The 19,920-nt window shown below is 44.1% G+C and overlaps 1 protein-coding gene across 2 annotated transcripts in view; it reads left to right on the forward strand.

Annotated features, from left to right (window-relative positions):
• Positions 1 to 19,920, forward strand: part of gas2l3 (growth arrest-specific 2 like 3) — a 32,696-nt gene that overhangs the window by 7,188 nt on the left and 5,588 nt on the right. The window contains exons 1-5 of one of the 2 annotated variants that reach the window (XM_056424978.1): positions 10,560 to 10,779; positions 12,413 to 12,468; positions 17,148 to 17,334; positions 19,133 to 19,251; positions 19,404 to 19,545. In XM_056424978.1, coding sequence (XP_056280953.1) covers positions 12,445 to 12,468; positions 17,148 to 17,334; positions 19,133 to 19,251; positions 19,404 to 19,545 — 472 coding nt within the window. In that variant the 5' untranslated portion in view covers positions 10,560 to 10,779; positions 12,413 to 12,444. Of the gene's footprint in view, positions 1 to 10,559; positions 10,780 to 12,412; positions 12,469 to 17,147; positions 17,335 to 19,132; positions 19,252 to 19,403; positions 19,546 to 19,920 lie in introns of those variants that run through there. The other variant, XM_056424979.1, reaches the window with a different exon arrangement.

The following is a 19,920-nucleotide window of genomic DNA, read 5'->3' on the forward strand; positions in this document are numbered from 1 at the left end:
TCCCGGTGCATTCAAAGAACACGTGATGTGATCCACGGTTCATTATGGGAAGACCATCAGTTGCCAAGCTTTTGAAAATAACGCCAGAGGAAAGAGCAACGGTCAGGTTGGTGTGCTGGTGAGATCAGTATTTCCAACTGCTGGCCTGCTTGATGTCTGCGCTGCGACTGAAGCTATGATGTCATTGCAGTTAGTTGGCCTTTGTGAGTGTGTGTGTTTTGAGGTCAGCACAAATGGCAGCGAGTGGGCATCTTGCCAGGCCGACTGCCGATGAAAGGATGCTTAGTCTGCCTGTGTTGGACACTGCTGAATGTGCTGATTGACTCAATCGACTGAATGCTGAAATCATGCATGTTGGAGGTGTGGGGGACTGTGGAAATGGACATTTTAAAACTGCAGGTTCATGCTTTGAAGTTGGCAGAGACTGGTGCCATGGTGTCTGGGAAACGGACGCGTTGTGGATTGCTGGGACGCAGTGACACAGACACTCTAACGCCAAGGCTGGCCTCTGCTTGTTTGAAGCAGAGGCCGTTTGGACGTCACCGCTTGGACATCCTCTTCTGTGGCGACCAAGAGAGTGTGACATATTCTCCATGGCTACTTACAGTAAAGACCGTAAAGATGCGATTGCCTCAAGATGTTCTTTTGAAAAGCAACTTTAGTTTCTAAAGGGGTTACACACCCTGGTTGTAGGGCTGCAACTAACGATTATTTGGATAATCGGTTCATCTGTTGATTATTTTTTAGATTAATCGGATAAAAAAACAAAACTGTAATGTTCAACCCTTTATTCAAAACAGGGTTTGTACGGTCATGGAAAACCTGGAAAAGTCATGGAGTTTTTAAATGGCTATTTCAGGGCCTAGAAAAGTAATTAAAAAAAATATCCCACAATTTTTGTAAAAGTAATGCAAATTTGTTATATTCAAATGTTAATTTACACGGAATATATACTGTATGCTTTGGAATTCTCATTGTTGGTTTAAATACAACATCTTCTCACTTGTTCATGCGTGTATGAATGAACCCTGTTACAAACAGAACTGACAGCTTTACTCTCCTGAGTTTATTCAGCCGACTATTTGTGGTCATACGTGTCGGTGAGGGGGCGTAGCTTATCTCTGTTGCTTTTCTCCGTGGAAAAATATTTTCCGCCACTTATTGAGTGCCGTAATAATCGCGCGACACAACAAATCGATAATGAAATTCGTTGCCAACTATTTTAATAATCGAACCCTTGTGGACTGCAGGGAAGTGGGAAGGGCACAGCAGGTTCACTGGCCCGCAGCCACTTCACACCACGGGCACTGGCTACACGAAAATATGACTCATCCGTTTCTGTCTGCTCAAATTATCAAAGGAAATGCATAAAAATAGGGCTTATTTTCATATCGTAAACCTCTTTCAAAAAACCTTGTCTTTAGGAGAATCCAAACTGAGAAACATTCAGGTATAAAAAATAAGATTCTGTTTTTTTCAATTCAGTTTATTTGTATAGCCCATTTTCACAAGTTACAAATTTGTCTCGGAGTGCTTTACAATCTGTACACATATACATCCCTGCCCCAAAACCTCACATCGGATCAGGAAAAACTCCCAAACAACCCTTCAGGGGGAAAAAAGGGAAGAAACCTTCAGGAGAGCAACAGAGGAGGATCCCTCTCCAGGATGGACAGGTGCAATAGATGTCATGTGTACAGAAGGAAGCATTACACACAAATTAAAACGACACAATCAATGAATATGACAGTGTTTGAATAGTTGGGTTGGTAGTAGGAATATTCCACAATCCAGACCTCAACAGAGGTTGCGTCTGCAGTCTAGAAATGAGCTAGAAACAAATGGCTAACATGACGTTCAGTCTCTTGCTCGATTATCCGACAAGCACTTCAAGTGCAGCCCACTGACCCCCTAAGACTCCATCACGTGCAAAGTGGTGTACACTAGAGCCAATTTCCCCTCTCTCAAAAAGTTGTTTTGGAGTTATTTAAGGTGGGCTGCAAACAAAAGCTTACAGGTCAAATTAGTCATAAGAAAATGTTATATAATAATAATAATCATTTATTTTATATAGCTGCCATTCAGCGCCTACGGCCCCTCCGACCACCACCAACATTCATTCACATCCATACGAGCCGGGGTGAGGTTGCGGTGCATGTCTTTATGATGGTGGGGGAAACCGGAGTACCCGGAGTAAACCCACGCAGGCACAAGGAGAACATGCAAACTTCACACAAAGGACCTGGAAAGACCGGGACGACCGGGATTCGAACCCAGGGCCTTCTTGCTGTGAGGCGAAAGTGCTATAGAAATGTTCCCCTATCTTAAAGTCCTTTTAGGTGTCCTATCTTCGGGGCCCAGAGCTCCCGGTTGAGTAAACAAACAAGACAGAGGAGGGAAAGCTGCACGGAGCACACGTCATCTGTAACCTATGCTTTAATTATGCTAATTTATAGAGGATTAAATGATGAAATACTTGTGGTTCTTAAAAGTGCACATGGCCGACTTTGGTTTAATCTTTGTACTCTTCATGTTTCCCCTGACAAGTGCACAGTACCGTGTGGTGGAAAATCAAAAGGTCGTCAGCGCCTGAACATTCTACTTTTAACTCATTACATAATGCGTCCTCATTTCTTTTTCATTTATGCACGGGCGCACGCATGCAGCCCGGCGGAGCCCCGCTGGGCTGCATGCGTGCGCCACGTGCTGTGTGTTGTGACGACCGAGTTCGCGGAGGTGGACGCAACGCCGCTGTCTGGAATAGTGCTAATCCTCTTAACTGATTACTAGCTGAGACCAGAGAGGGGGGCGACCTGCGTGGGCAGCATGCGGCAGATGTCTCACCCCCACCCTCAACAAATACATGCAGCATCGATGTTTAGGTCTGGCTACAGGGAAGTTGGTACGAGATTCAATTCAATTTTCAATTCAATTCAGTTTATTTTATATAGCCCATGTCATAAATTACGAATTTGCCTCAGAGGGCTTTACAATCTGTCTACATCCGACATCCCTGTCCCAGGACCTCGGATCATGAAAAACTCCCAAGAAATAGAACAATGTTTTAGGAGGAAAAAACGGGACGAAACCTTCAGGAGAGCAGCCTGACTTGGTCTTTCATATTGGTCATTTATAATGGGAGGAGGGCAATTCCTTTCATTTATTCAGAGGCTTTTTCCTGACAGGAAGTGGATTGTGTATGAAGCACTTTAAGGAGAAAACGGGCTTCTTAATGAGGAAAGTTAGCTAAATTAGTTGGGACACATTGTTTATATTGATGCATCCCTTCAGATCAAATGTGTGCAAGATATGTTTTGACAAATCTATCTTTTGTGGGTGGCAAATTAACCCGGTGGATATAAAATTCTTCATTTTCTGTTTGTTCGTGACTGTGTTCAAGGTCTGGTACCACATCAACTTCAAAATTGAATTGCCAAAAGTGGAAATACAGCTACGATCATCTGAATGTTGCACAACTAATCTGCAGTTTCTTTAATGGCATACACGTGGAACACTTTTGAAATGCTTTTTGTTTTACAAACATCTGGAAACATCATCTGAAGTCGATGCCTAAAAGGTGGTCGAGTACATAACATGTGGAAATGTTACTTTTCCCAAAGGGGATAAAACACACAAAGCTTTTTATTTGGCTCATAACGAGAAATACAGGTTGGTCAAACCGGACCATCTTTTATGTACTAGGTCTCTATGCCTCATTAACTCAGTTAATCCCAGTGGTGTATAAAGTACCCAAAAGTCATACTTGAGTAAAAGTAAAGATACTTGACTGGAAAATTACTCAAGTAAAAGGAAAAGTCACCTATGAGAATACTACTTGAGAAAGTATTAAAGTATCTGATTTTTTTTGTACTTAAGTATCCAAAGTAATTTTCTGATATTAAATGTACTTAAGTATTGAAAGTAAAAGTAAATGCTGTTAATAAAAAAAACAAAGGGTCGGAATTTTGAGAATTATGAAGTTTATTTGTTTGGGTGCTGTGGCCGCCATGAACAAGGAGTATGTCTAGGACAGGGGTGGGCAAACTTTTTGACCTGCGGGCCACAATCGGTTCTAAAATGTGACAGAGGGGCCGGGCCAGGAGCATTTGGACACGCAATGTAATTTATTAAACCTGGAGATTGCGTCTGTTTTTTATACATTTCAATTTAAGGTGCAAAGTTAAAGTAAAAACATTTACTGGAAAGAGATCAATGGAATCACTTTCAACATTCAAAACAAATTATTACCCAACGACATACTCAAGCTCAATAATTTCTAATTGTTTTAAACCCCGCAAAATAATGGACGGATTGTCCTGAGAGATAGACTGTATTAAATATCCTGCCTGCAGCAGAAACTAGAAAAGGGTCTTTAAATTGAGGGCGATGTGCGGCGTCATCTGGTCAGCATGTGTATGAACCCGTCACAAACAGACTGACAGCGCTTTACTCGAGAAAATATAACCCTAAAGCTGACAATTGAAGTTCGATTTTTAAAAATTATTCATATCTCTTCTGAAAACACACCTTTACTCATGTGGACGAACTGTTTTGGTGTTTGAAATTGGTTTACCAAAGGTCATAGGGTCACAAAAGCAGTGAAATATCTGAATACAATGCTAGATACATGTAATTGCACCTGTCCATCCTGGAGAGGGATCCTCCTCTGTTCTCTCCTGAAGGTTTCTTCCCTTTCCCCCCTGAAGGGTTATTTGGGAGTTGTTCCTGATCCAATGTGAGGTCAAAGGTCAGGGATGTCTATATGTACAGATTGTAAAGCACTCCGAGACAAATTTGTAATTACAAATAAACTGAATTGAATTAAATAAATGAGGAAAACTAAATTTTGTATTAACGTTTTTTTTGTAAAAATGATGTGGTCTTGTCACACATTCACCAAAATGATAAAGATGGGACTGAGAAATGACTTCATATTGCAGATAAAGTTTCATGGGGTGTGTGCAAATAAAAAATGACCATTACATTTTTTTTTTTTAAATAAATATGTATTGTACATAATAAAAAAAAATTCCACATTATATACATGTTGTGAAATAGAAAACAGAACACAACTATTGACAGACTATTTACAATATGGCTTCACTATCATACCTGCAAACTTGTCACCTTTCGGTGAAATTCACCGTTTTGAACTCAAAATAGGTCATCCACGTGAATCGTTGAGATCCGAAGAGTTTTTGTTTTGGGGAGGGGGGGGGGGGGTCACCTGGCCCGCTGCCGTTGAGATTGCAGTGAGACGCGGAGAAAAGTGTGAAGTGGTGCTCTTCGCAATAAAACATCTTTGATGGGACGTGTCGCGTCTCGGCCAATCAGCGTTCAGATGTCCACAGCGTTTGGGGGTTCAGGTTAGCTTGAATGTTAGCCCGCTACATCTACTCCTGTCACGTTGCATGGTGTAGCGATGCTAACAAAGTACCCGTACGTTAAACACGATGTGATTTACCATATTTTTAGTATCGATACTTCATTAAGAGAGCGATCAGAGCGCACGCGCTGCTCCGTGTCGAGCTGTTTGCGCACACTGCGCTGCGCAGCTCACAGCGAGAGAAGTGGCGCAGCTTTAGAGACCGACTTCGGCTTAACAAATAAAAAGATGCCAGAAGTGAAATGTTTCAGTCTGTAAAGTTGTGTAACTCTCCAGCTGCTCATCCTGATGAACTGTGTATCATCTGGTCAGAGACTAACGGCCTCATAGTGTATAATCAATGCTATGATGGAACCATGTAGTTTCATTCATATCTGGCTGTATTAATACTAATATTACTGACATTTGTTAAGTGTTGAAAAAGTTGGTAAAAAGTGAACCATACAGATGTTTTATTTATTACTATTATAGATACATATACCAGTCTCGTATTTATGGTACCATATTGTTTTTATTGTATTGAATTCTGGTATCGGGTATCATGATATTTATGGCAGGTATGTAATATGTATAGAAGTTATAATATGAGTATCGTGACAAACAGGTAGAGACAGAACAGATTCAGGGAAAAGTCCATGAGGACTGTTCAGGCAAAAAAAAGGAAGTTGGTTCATGAATGACTTTAACTATATTATATATAATGACAATGTATATTTGTTATTACTATTACTGAGTCAGAGCGGAGGACCTTTTGTTCTTAAACTGTTTATTATCATTATTTAGATTTGTGGTCAGAACAATAAAATGACTAGTTGTGGTTCTAAAAGCTTTGAGGCTTCAAACAACGTGGATGTGGTGTGGTGAAAAAAAAAAAAAAATCACCTGCACCCCCCGTTGTCACCTTTTTCACCCCTCATGAGTTTGCAGGTATGACTATAATGTCATCATGTCACGAGTCCTCTCTGCTGGCGGGGCAGGTTGAGCTGCAGGTTGAGCTGCAGGTTGAGCTGCAGGTTGAGCTGCAGGCTGCGCTGCAGGCGCTGGTGAATCCTCTCTGTAAAATACAAGACTAGTCAACACCGCGCACAAGTTACGGACACCGTGACACGTAACATGTAGTAAAGACTCTTACCCGGTCCAAGTGGCTCTCTTCTGGCTGCGTGTTCCTCCTCGTGGCTCTGCAGCTCCTCCGAGGCTCCGCGCTGCTGCCAAAATCACTGCGGCTGTTTCTAAATGAGTCTCACCTGTGTGGTGGGCGGGTCCCTTGTGATTTACTGCGATTTGGACAAGTTCGGCGGGCCGGATTAAAAAGCCTAACGGGCCGGATGTGGCCCGCGGGCCGTAGTTTGCCCATGTCTGAGCTAGGATGAACTTAGCAATATATGAAGACTATGAAATTACTAAAATATAAAAACACGATTAACACAGAAAAAAACAGAACCAAAAGTAACAACCAGAATCAGCACTTTACAGTGAAAAATGTCTTGATCATCTTCAAAAGAAGTTGATTTTCAAAATGGACAGATTTCAGTGTCGCTCTTCTGGGGCTGAAGACGAGTCCTGCGATGCTGAAGAGCCGTTCACATGGTGCAGGTAGAGTGTGTCTAGCTTCACAGGCCCTGATGCAGGTAGAGTGTGTCTAGCTTCACAGGCCCTGATGCAGGTAGAGTGTGTCTAGCTTCACAGGCCCTGATGGTGCAGGTAGAGTGTGTCTAGCTTCACAGGCCCTGATGCAGGTAGAGTGTGTCTAGCTTCACAGGCCCTGGTGCAGGTAGAGTGTGTCTAGCTTCACAGGCCCTGGTGCAGGTAGAGTGTGTCTAGCTTCACAGACAGCAGCACACAGTTGGGAAGCATTTCAGCAAGTCAACGTGATCCACGTCTCCATCCAGCTGTTTGCTGCTGTCATGGCTTGAGATGACGAAGAAGAAGTCCTCTTCATCAGATGAACTGGACCTGGTGACATCACCTAGCTGCAGGGAGGGTTCTTCCATGTGCTGCTTGATGTAGTCCATTCCTGAAATAAAGTGAGAGTATTATAGACATGATAGAATTAATAACACTTCCTAACATGTCATGACCCCAACCAACAGTTTTGTACAAAATAGTTTGTTTTAATTTGAGGTTTATACATTTAGTTTCATGCACTGTCCATGCATCCAGAGTTGATTTGTGAATATGTACTTGTATCTCTGTAGTTAAACACAACAACAGTCCCAAATCAATATCGTCGCCATTACTGGACCGTCACTCTTATAATATTAATACAAATAATAATAATAATGCTGTAATGATTAGCATTATATTATAGCTAAGACGACTCAAATCAACATTCTCACAACTGTCAACACTTCTTCAGCTCATTAACTCGCTAGAGATCCGTCTACTCCACTCACGCTAATTGTCTCATTTAATTGACGATAGCTAGCAAACGTTAGCCTAACATACAACATGTGTAGGACAATCAGACACCTGTCTCCCCTCTCCTGCCAAAGATATAACTTACTCCAATCCTGAGGGCAACACTGCTAGATATCTTAACAGGTTTATGATGATTTAAACTAAACATTAACGTTGCGGCTCATGGGATTAATCTTAATTTACCTCAATGTGTTTCCTGAGGTTGGTGAGTTGTTGAAGGCCAGTATCTCCGTAGCTTTCGGTCGGCATAAGAGGCACTTCATCCGGTAGGAAGGAACTTTCACTCCGACAAAAGAAAAGAGTTTGCCCAAATATGGCCACGGACGTTGATCTTGGTCACCATGGTTGTTCGAGTAGCTTCCATTGCTGCTCCACATGAAATGAGTCGTATCTGTAGCCGCTCGCTCGCTAACATCCTGGGCATCACTGGGAAGAGAAAACACGCGGCAACTTCGGCAAGGACCACTGATGCCCAACCTGGTGTTCGTGCTGAGTTCAGGTGCGCTGCGGTGTGTTCCCCCGCAGTCCCCGATGTTTCTCATGATTATTTTTTTCCGTAGTAACGAGTAACGATACTGTTTCAGGGGAAATGTATCGGAGTAAAAGTACAAGTTTTTATTCCAAAATGTAGTAAAGTAAAAGTAAACAGAAATATAAGTAGTAAAATAAAGTACAGATACCCAAAAAAACGACTTGTAAAGTAACGAAGTACTTCTACTTCGTTACTATACACCACTGGTTAATCCCAATGTGTCTTCAGAAGTACAAGAACGGCTGTGGACCGGAACAAACAGCAATGTTTGAGCACGCAAACTGATTAGTTGTGTAAAGTTGTAAAAAGGGCTTTCTCAGACCGGACAAATGCATACATTTCACGGCAACATTGAAATCTAAGAGCATAGTCTGAAAAGCCAAGTGTCCTGGAAGCAAACAGTCGGATGAATGGCAGAAGAGTGCGGGCACTGTTGGACGTCGTTTCCCCTGGCAACCATTTGTGAAATGTGCGTGGTCGTGTCCCAGAGTCGCACCCTGCCCTTTGCAGCGGGCAGCTCCCAAGTTCACTATTATAAAACATGTTTTGTCTTCGCCTCCCTTTTTTCTTGGCTCCGATCGTCTCGCCCTCCTCTGTGCTTGACCTTTGACTGTGTGGGTGCCTCTGGTCCGTGGAGGGAGTCATGCTCTCAGGCTCTGCCGGGGCCCCAGATGCACACAACTGGAGTCCAGAGCCAAAGAGTTGCCCTTTTTTTGTCCTGTGTTGTTCAGAGGGAGCCTTCTTCCACCCCTGCGTGCTGAAAAGAAGCGGAGCCTTTCTGGATTGTTTCCCCTCTTTTGAAATCCTTAATGTCGGACGCTGTTCTGCTTTGGGGCATCGAGGACATTGCTTCAAAAGCTGACCCTTTCGAAATCCTCTCCGGCTCGTTCTAGATGCCACAGATCAAGCTTGATCAGTCAATAGCCCCGCTTCAATTCAATTGTCAAGCAAATTTTGAGAGATGCTTGAAATCCATACATCTTTTTTTTTAAATATAATGTTCTCTTGAATTTCAGATTCTGAGTTTGCATCAACTGTTTTGGAGCAAGTGAACTGCGCCAGCGTAGTTTGGTTAGAAGTTTGCGCTGTAGGCTACGCATGGCTGTAGTCCGCCAGTGAATTACTTTCCTAGCAGCTTGGAGTTAAACAAATGGACAGATCGTTAGGAATTTGTTTTCCAATTTATAAAAATATTTTTTAAAACACGCCTCAAGCCAGCGTTGAAACTAGTTAATTGCTTTTGCAGATTTTTGCCCTAACCCTTTTAGTATAATGTTGTTCTCTTGAAATTAAAATTCTGAGACTGCTATTGAATCATTGAACAGCATACGGTATCATCCAGTGCATGCTGTCATTTAATTTTCTTCCTTCGTGTAGTTAGAAGAATTTGCCTGTTTATATATTTGTTATTATTCAGTCTTGTGCGTGATTCGGTGCCCCAGGACACTTGATGTAATATCTCACACATCTCAGCCGGCACCGTTGTCATCAGAACAGCTGTGGAAAACCAACATCTGGGCGTCAGAGTTGAGTGTTATGTCGTTTGCTCTCTTCAGAGTTTTCTCTCCAAGGAGAAATTACCTTACATTTTATTTAGCTGACTCTTTTATCCAAAGCAACTCACAATCATGTTTCATTCATACACCGTAGACACAGGGAGCAATTCAGGGTTAAGCATCTTGTTCAAGGACACATCGTGTGGGGATCGAACCGCCAACCCTCTGATTGAAAGATGGATCTGCTAACCACGGACCCACAGGCCCCTAATAAACTTGCTAATGTTCCACATGGACGTGCAGGTGTCCTCTTGATGCTCGTCAACCACCACCAAGAAACAGAAAAGCTCATTGTTTTCCCTGCTTCCCACCCCAAACTTTCTGCTGAGTGTTTGTTTGAGAGGTTAGTGGGAGGCTTACTGGTGGGACTAGAGGGAGGTGGGGGATGAAAAGGAAGTGGAGGTAACCCAACCCCCCACTAACCCTAACCCTCACCTCTATCTCATTCCATTTAATCCAGTCCTGGTTGACGAGTTCCTGGTTTGGCTGCTGGTTTGTAGATGAGAAGGTGTGTGTGTGTGTGTGTGTTGGTTGGTGGGGAGAGTGGCTAAGAAAACAATGGAGGTTTTGTGAGAGGGTCCAACCGTGACAGGAGGGGGGTGAGGGGGGCCAGGGCTTAGCAAAGCCCAGCCACTTCATTAGTCAGGGCTCTCTGTTTGCACCTCCTCCTCCCATCCATCCTCCCTCCCTGTCATTCTCTCGCCACCTCTCCTTCGCTGCTCACTCGCGGAGCCACATCGCGGACGGTCTGGCAGGACGGCACCGAGCGCAGCGCAGGGTTTTTATTTTCTGACTCTGCATTGCCGAGGATGTGTTTTTGAGTCTGATCACAGATGTTCCGCGGAGCTCCCTCGCTTGACAACCGCACCGCTTCTTCTGGTCCCGAGGTAAGTTGTCTTTCGTCGTCGTCCCGTCCTCGGCCGCTGACTTGCATCTTCTCTGCCCCGAGCTGCAGCTTCGGTGTCTGATGACGGCACGCAGCACGATCAGGCAGGATGAACGGAGGAGGGGATCTGAATGGTTCTTAGGTTTTTCTAGAAGTGGATGCAGGAGTTTATTTTTTGCTTCCCACTCACGTCATCACTCGGCACGTGATGACATGAGTGGAAAACAACATGCGGCTAGAAGTTTTACAAACCCGTCTCGGTGTGCATTGCTGGGTTTATATATGAGGTGATGTTTGTGTCTGCAGAGAATTGGGTGGCGGGGGGAGACTATTGTCTCAGCTGTGTTGGCCAAATGATCAGTGTTATTAGGGTCTACTGCATGTGATTGCTTTCTTCTCCCACCCACCGCCTCTCTTTGTCAAACGCACACCCTTGGGGATAGTTGCGCTTCGGGGTAATCCGTCACATCCTGTGTGTGGGGAAAGGGCAGAGAGGAGCACTCCGACTAACCTCATCACTTCCTCGTGAGAAAGTCGCGTTCTCCTAAAGATCAGTCATAAATAAACAACAACAACATCCCGGCTGGTTTTTACCCAGAAGGACATTGGCAGCATCCCGAGTGCTCGTTTGCAACTTCTATCGATGTTCAACTCTCCGTTCTGATGTTCTTTATTACACTCCTCGGGCCATAGCAACTACATGCTATTCCACATTTTGTTTCGATTCACCAGTACGCCGTGCTAATTTAAAATTGACTGTCTTGTAAATTTGATGATACACTCATGACAGTGAATATAGGAAGAATATAATGTCTGTCGTCTTTCCTAAAGACTTTCTGCAGAGGAATCACTCTGACAGTGAAGTTGTACCATCGTTGAAAGAGCCACATGTCTGAGTAAGGCCTAAAGAACTACACTAAACTAGACGGGATAATCAGGTATGGAGCTCAAAGGGCATTGGGCCTCATGCAAGAACCCCTTGTAACCCATTTGTTCTTAAGCGGTGATTGATTTTGGATAACTTGCCGAATTTTCACTTATTTAGAATTTTCCCTTGGGTACAAACACAAGTTACGAGTGGTCAAGGTCTGTTGTAGGGGTCGGGTATAATTTTGCAAGTTTCCGCTCTGAATGGATCGTATATTGTGAGGTCCCGGGACAGGGATGTCGTATGTGTACAGATTGTAAAGCCCTCTGAGGCAAACTTTTGATGTTGGGCTATACAAAATAAACTGAATTACATTGCTAATTCTTCCTTCTAATCACCGTTCGCTCATGTATGCACGGGTGCCATTTGCTTTGTTTATTGCTAGTGATTTACAATTAACTGTATTTAGGAACTCCCTGGTGTCACTGCTGCATAAGAAATAGTTCCAGTATGTAGTAAATCCCCTGTTTCCTCCTGCGTTTGGCCTTTTTAGAATAAGTTAAGCAGCTCATCGATTCATGGCTCCATTTGAAACACAGACACAAGGGTGGTATCAGTCTTCTCGTCAAATTCTTAGCGAGGATGTTTCTACAAACGTACCGAACTGTTTCTGGGCGACAATCTGAACCTTCCCGTTCACACTCTGAACTGAATCAGATGTACAACGTACCTTTTTGACCCAAGTCTCTGTTTTATCTCTCCACAGAATGAAGAAGTGAGTCATCGGTGATCGCAGTCATGGCTGTCCAGACTGGCATCCAGGTAGGCTCAACTAGATTGGATTAGGTGCTCTTTGATTGGCCAGGTGGAGACATTTAGTCATGTTTAAGTCTCTTGGATAGTGGTCTAGGTTTGAGATGAGAGTAAGAAAATGTCACATGGTTCAAGTTTCAACACACCAATGGATTGATTTCAAATCTCTACTGCAGTAGGGCCGAACTAGATCCTAATATAGCGCCCTCTTTGGGTCGATCGGTGCCATTCTTAGTGTCCAGGCAGTGAGTCACCAAACTGTGCTGTAGTTATTCTGGTTAAATAGAGAAGTGCAGACCTCTGTCTCCCACTCAACAACTGCGACGAGCCCAGCTGTGTCTCTGTCTTGTTGTCTTGACGCTGTTCGCCCCCCCCCCCCCCCCTCAAGGAGTTTCTCCGCACATTTTTCTTTTAGGAAGAGTGGCTGGAATGTTCAACCCTATTTTTATTTTTTATTTCCCCCACTTTCCCTCCCAGCAACGAAATGTCAGCCATCCCAAAACTTTGAAACAACAAACGTATCGTGTTACAGATTTGTCTTCGTTAAGAACGGTTTCTCTCTCTGTCATCTGGTTTGGCATAGTTCTGGTGCTCCCCCGCCCGTCTTGGACCCTGGATATGTACAAATATGTATCCCAGTGCTGCACACAAGCTGTGGCAGGAGACGCCTCAGACGACGTGTTGACGAGGCTGTGAAGCTGATGATGCTCGAGCTTCAGCTGCACCACAAGTGTTTGTTTTGTTGTTAGTTGGAGGGTTGTTTGTGCCGGTGCATAGTTTGATTGTTTCGTACACTGCCTTCCATTCCCCCAACAGCATTGTTACTCTTTCGACAACATTGGCCAGAATAGTTTAACGTATTAATGCGCCTTCAAGCCCAGTTCTCGGTTGTTATTGAGACTCAAGGATGAGTTCATTTAAAATTAAATGTGCTGGTTATTGTTACATAACTCGATTTCACACAAACGTCCAATAGGACGGTGACATTTTGGAGAGACGTGGATGAAAACTGCAACTCAACAGGTTAGTTTAAACTTGTTTTACAGTGCATCTTATTCCCATTCGACACTAAAGAGCAGACAGTAGTTTATAATTGGCCTCTCTATAAAGGCCACAGAGCAAATGCAATAAAATAGTCTCTTGATTGTCTGTTGTGGTGGCGACATCGGTCGGTAATGCATAAAACGGGAGGATGAATGTAGAACGCGGTGGACGGTGTTTGGTGTAATTTGAAGGCACCCTGTGAGGGTTTCCATTTGGGATGCAGAGACCGTGATCCCGCAACTCTGAGCTTCACAGCCCATGTAGAGCACCGTCTCATCGGATAACTTGTCACACTCTTGACTGCTCCGTCCAGCCAGTGTTGCCAGGTCCGCGGTTTTCCCGCGGAATTGGGCTACTTTTGAAGTGTTGCCGCGGGTTGAATTTTTTGTCCGCTGGTTCGGGTAGACCTATTTTGCATGCAAATTACATGAATATCTTGAAATAAAAATCCATATTTTAAATGAAATAATTTATTTATACCCAAATCCTACCAAACTGACTCCGGATCAGCACGTACACACATGGACATGGACTTTAAAAGCAGTGTATATGGTTTGGCACGGGCATATTTTGAGTTCTGATGTTGGGCTGGTTTTTGGGCTGGTTTTATTGGCCATTGGGCTGGTTTTGGGCTGGTTTTGATTGGCCATTGGGCTGGTTTTGTCACACAGACCTGGCAACCCTGCGTCCAGCCGTGCTGAAAATATAGATAAATAAACCTTTCATCATAAAACGTATAATCCTTTATCTCAAGTCCATAAAAGTAAGGCGAAGGCTAATCAATGAGTAGGGCAACACTGTCTGTCGGGCGGCTGTAGAAGCTCTCGCACACACTCGCTCTAAATGCCCAAACGGGACGCTCGAGGAGCTCCCAAGTGTTGGTTTGGACAGAACAGCGTAAGCTCGTTAGTTCAGCCCAGCCAAACCAAACAGCCCTGGGTTTCGTAGTGCTCCTCGCAAGGTCAACATGCTAAATCCAGGCCATGGGAAGTTTATGGAGTCAAAAAAGATGGTGAAACGGGCTTATTTATTTTTATTAAAATGTAACTTCTAGCTTAAGTTGTCGCTGAACATCTGACGGTGAGAAAAGAACAGTGAGGTTTCTACATTTTCTCCCCGCCTGCTTACGGGCTTTCTATACACGAATCATTGACGCATGAGGTTGAGTTTTTTTTGGTACTAATATGAACAAATGGACTCATTCATGAGAGCAGCTTATGGAGAATCTTTGGATAACCAGAGAAGTTCATAATCATGAGAAAGCTTTCAATTTCACCAGATTGACGTCATTATATTTTCGGAGCTCTTTGCTTTTGACTATTGTTTCAGCGCGCTCCGTCATAAGTGGCTCAGGTTAAGAAGATCAGATAAACTCCTCCCACGTAAATAGGAACTTACAGGCCCCTCGGTTCGCTACATTTCGTAGCAGGATCACCAACCCACATTCCAGAAGGAATGAAAGAATCACAGGTTAATCTCTCAACCCTGTGCAATGCAGATTGTAGTTCACAACACTGGGCTCTGTGAACCTGCACGTGGTCAGGTGACGAGTGCCAGCGCGCTTCACTGTCCAGGCGCTTTTACATAACGCTACGCTGCTTTATTTTCTAATTAGCTCATGTGGAGAAGTGTGTGTGTGTGTGTGTGTGTGTGTCCTCCTCCGCCAATAACACTTTTGGGTTCAAAGGTCACCCTGATGAGGAAGACGATAATTCAAACAACCTCTCAGGGCAATGATGTCGCTTTTAAAAAGCATTTGTTTGCATGTCCCCAATCCTAACCATGATTCGGGGCCTTAGTGGCTAAATGTTTCACCAGACAATTAAATTACTCATTGAATTGATCAAATTTGTGAAATGGGTCAAAGTTTGATGTTAGAGGCATGAAGTTCAGTTTATAAAGAGCACTAGTCTGCCTAGGAAAACCTCTTCTTTACAAAGCACAATCAAGTAAAGTCTGCATCATTTAGGATTTAGGGGATGTTAAAACTTCTGATGCCTCGATATTAATAGGTCACTTCAGTTCCCCAATTTTTCGTGGGGTGTAAAACTAAATCATTGTCTCTTCATTTATCACAGTTTGCATTTCAGCTCCATGACATATTTGAGTAAAAAATAAATAAAAATCCCCCTCATTAGGCGGACAAGTTTAGGTTCTAGGTTGAGCGTTATGGCCAAATATGAACTGGTCCTGATGAATTCAGACTTATTCTTACTCTTAGTCCTAATCTTTCTACTTAGCATTGTGAGATTTAGTCTGGGAGTTGCATCCTTGGTTACATAGTAAACATTTAGTATCAAAAAGCTGGTCCAAAGCTTCATTAAAGCTGCCGCACACAGCACTAGATCCCTGTATAATAGCCTCTCTGTTGGACTGTCCAGAAGTTTCCCGTTTGTAGGCCGAACAAAACCCGAGGAACTCGAGGCCCCAATAAGCCTTGTCTTAATCACAATAACCCATTCACTGCAGCGGACGCAGAGCATCTCGTTATGTGATGGACACGAAGGTTACAGGCTGCATCTCAAACAGATGTCAACAGAATGGAGGGGGTGGGGGCGGAGTCCAGAAGTGAGTTATGTAATGTCTGCACAAGTCTTCTTCATCGTGCACACCTGCCACTGGTTTCTAGATTGCCCCTCCGGTTGCCTGGGTACACTGAAAAAGGGAAGACAAAACAACATGGACACTTTGTTGATGTTGTCAATAACATCATGCTGTTTCTGAGGAAAATAAGCTTTGTTGTTCGATATCTCTTTAAGTCATTGCAATAATTTGGGTTCAACATTATGCACATGTCCTATTTTTGTCTTAATATTTTCCATAAATAAGTCTAAATTAGAAGTATTTAGTACATACAATTTTTGACATATTTAGGGAAGTCTTGGTGAAGTCTTGTCTGTGTCAAAGACGGAGGAGAGTGGAAGTACGAAAGAGAGAGAGAAGGAAATGGAATGGAGGGATGTGCCGGTAGAGACGGATATGATGGGACATCGCTGACTGAACCAGTGGCAAACACCCATTTAAGCAGTCAAGTGCAAGGCATTCAATCCTCTCTGTTCTGCCTTTTGTTTTTTTAGTAAACTAAAAGAACTGGGTTGCTTTTCTGTGAAAAACGTTAAAAATAATAATTTGGTCGGCGCTGAGGTTTTGGATTTTACTCTCGGCGTGCTGCTCACAAACAAAGAATGTTTGACGGCATCCACGGCACGTCCTGTCTGCACGGATGTGTCACTGACGGCCCTGTGGTGTTGTCGAGGCTGCATGGTAACTAGAGTACGATAATGTGTTGGCCGTGGAGAAACGGCTAGCCTATATCCAGGGTAAAAACAGCATCCATGATGAGGCGTTTCTTCTGTACAGCGTGTCGAGGACATGCCCAGACCCATCTCCCCATGAAGAGAGGGAGAATTGGTTCTGCATTTTGCTTTAAAAGTGTAAAATCATAAAACCAGAACTAACTGACTGGATCAGATGAGTGAGACGTTATTTTGTTTGTTTCTAATCCTTTTTCTAAATAGTACAAGGAGGCCATGCGGACCGTATTAATTTGATCCTTTCTGTGGTTCTCGATTTATTTATTTATTTATTTTTTGCGTCAAATGGTTCCTAATCTTCCGTCGTCTGCTCCCTCCTCTCGTCTGCAGGTGTGGTTCGGCGAGAAATTTGACGCCCCGCTGCTGAGCCCAAGGAGCCCCAGCAGCCCGTTGACCCAGCGACACGGCCCCGGCCTCACAGATGTCTTCCAGTATGACCAGTGGCTGGCAGTGCGACACGAAGCCGCCCTGGTGCCCATGCAGGAGGATCTGGCCATCTGGCTCAGTGGCATGCTGGGTAAGAGCTGAGTGCCGACTACAGCTTTTAGTAGGGGGGTTTTCTCGTTGTGTTTGCCCCACCCCGACTGTCTGGTATGTTGTTTTGACATCTTTCAGGGAAAACAGATGTTCATTTTTTTCCCCCTTGTGTAGCGTTATGGATACATAAAACCGAGTACATTTGTCCAAACCTGTGCATATGCAGGCCGCTAACCTTTAACGGTGGTTGCCATGCTGGCGTCTGCGTTTAGTTGCTGCAACTGGAAATAGGCCATTTCTACTCCCCTTATAGTTTGAGTAATTAAGGTACTGTACATATCGTGTATGTTGTACAGCTCAAAGACAGGATTAAAAAAAAGGCACAAATCTTTTTGCCTTCAGCGTCACCTGCGTTTATTTGTCAGTTGAATACATTTTTACATTTGTTTGTGATGTTGTCAAACTTTTCACCCCCAGTCAAAGAACTGAGACAGATGTCACGCGAGTAAACTCACCAACGCACAGAGCAATGTCTCGTTCCAGTTCTTAAATATCACAGATGCAACACATATTTTGTTTATTTATTTTGGGGTTGGGCTTTTTTGCCGTTCCCGATGTTTCATATTTAAAAAAAGTCAGTGTTGGCTTCTGTGACCGAAACATGTGTCCGCACCCAGTGTTGAGTCTTTTAAAGCTGAAATGATGAATTTGGAAGAACCAGAACCCGTCTATGAAATGGTTAGGGGCATTGAAAGATCCTGGGAATTCTAACACCGATCGTCCTGTCCTTTTGTTATAATCTGTCTCCACAAGTTCCCTTGACAAAAGGTGTGGGGGATGGTATTCAATATGCTTAGTAACCTTTACAGGACGGAAGATGATTTACATCGCCCCTTCACATAGTGTCAAAGATAATATAACTAAGAATATATACAATTCCTATTAATGACTGCCCAAGACAACCCACACTGTTGAGTCCTGATGAATCAACACTGGGCTGCTGCATCCTGACAGCTTCCCCCTCCTGGCTAGGGAAAGTACCAACGCACAGTCGACTCCCATGTAATTGGATTTAGATGCTGCCATTTCCAACAACAGAAACGGGGAGTGGAACAAAATCCTTTATTTCATCCGTTGCTACTATTCTACTGACATCTATTGTCCCTTATGATACAATGGAGCAGTGAGGAAACTGAAACTGACTCCATTGTTGACCAGTGAAACTCTTTTCTCCTGAGGAATGTGGGCAGGTAGCGAACACTCGGCATGAGCTATTGGCACGGTGACCGCGGCGGCCTGCGTTTCTTTCAGGCTCTTTACAACCCGATCTGATTGTGGATCCCATGTGGCCGGATGCTGGAGGAACGGGCGGCGTGCAGCAGATAAAGTTTCGGGCCTCCGGGGCCTGGCTGTTGTATTGCGGAGAAAATCCACTTTTGTTGCGCAATCTTCTGTCACTTAGCATTTTCCTTTTTGGATTTTGTTCCCAATGTGAATTCAGTTCCCACGGCCTTTTGTTGCGTTTCCTAGGGCGGTGATTTACAACGAGGGGTCGTTGGAGCGCCGTTAAAAAGAAAAGTGCTTCGGGGAGTCGTGTGTTGAAAAGCAACCGACACTGTGCTGTCTTTGTGACAAAAGACACAGAGGGAGCGAGAGGGAGGGAAGAAGAATGTTTTATTAAATCCAGGCTGTAATTATTTTTGTACTGGAGATTTGGTTTGGAGCCACAAAACAAGACAAATCTCATCTTTTTATGAAGTGCTGTTGCAGACGACTAGAGTGAAGATGATTGTTTGCATTGCGCTTCATCTTTTTTAATCGTGCCTTCACTTCTCCAGGCGAGGAAGTGAGAGCAGAGTTCTTCATGGAGGAGCTGAACAACGGCGTGAAGCTGTGCCGGCTCATCGGCGTGCTGCAGACGAAGATCACCCAGAGCTGCCCCGCCGAGCTCTGCAAGGTGGGGCATACGGCAGCTGGGGGGGCGGGACGTGCGACGACGACGACAACAAATCTCTTGACTATTAGAATTAGTTTGCAGTGCAGTCGGCAGCACACGTGAGAACCCTGATGCCGTAGATTTAAACGTCTTGTGGTGATCTCCCGCCACAGCTGTTCTCCACGAGGAACATCGCGTGCAAGCGGAACGCCTCTTCAGGGTCCTTCTTCGCTCGCGACAACACCGCCAACTTCCTGGCCTGGTGCCGCCACGTCGGCGTGGAGGAGACCTACCTGTTTGAGTCGGAGGGCCTCGGTAAGAGCGGCAGCCGATCTCGCTGAAACTATCGCCTTCCTTCATCCGTTGTCCTTTCTGCGTGTGTTTCTGCACAATGCCGGCTCCTTTAAAGCAGATGTTGAGTCCTAATGTTTTTTCAAATGGACTTTTTCTTCTGAAACTCCTTTTGTCTTTCCCCCTTTCTCTCATTCATGTACAGCAGGCGTAACTTTGTTAAAATCCAGTCCACTAGATTGAAGCCGTGTCTCAAAAGGTCAATGTGAGGACGTTGTTTGATACGGCCCGACAACCCGCTCCTGGTTATGTGGATGCAAATCTCATAACCCAGAGTAATTTATGTAAGAGCTGCTTCTGGTGCTGTGGCATTGCCGATCACAACCATACCTCTTGAAT

This window comes from Pseudoliparis swirei, chromosome 10 (assembly GCF_029220125.1).
Source record: "Pseudoliparis swirei isolate HS2019 ecotype Mariana Trench chromosome 10, NWPU_hadal_v1, whole genome shotgun sequence".
NCBI classification, from domain to species: Eukaryota; Metazoa; Chordata; class Actinopteri; order Perciformes; family Liparidae; genus Pseudoliparis; species Pseudoliparis swirei.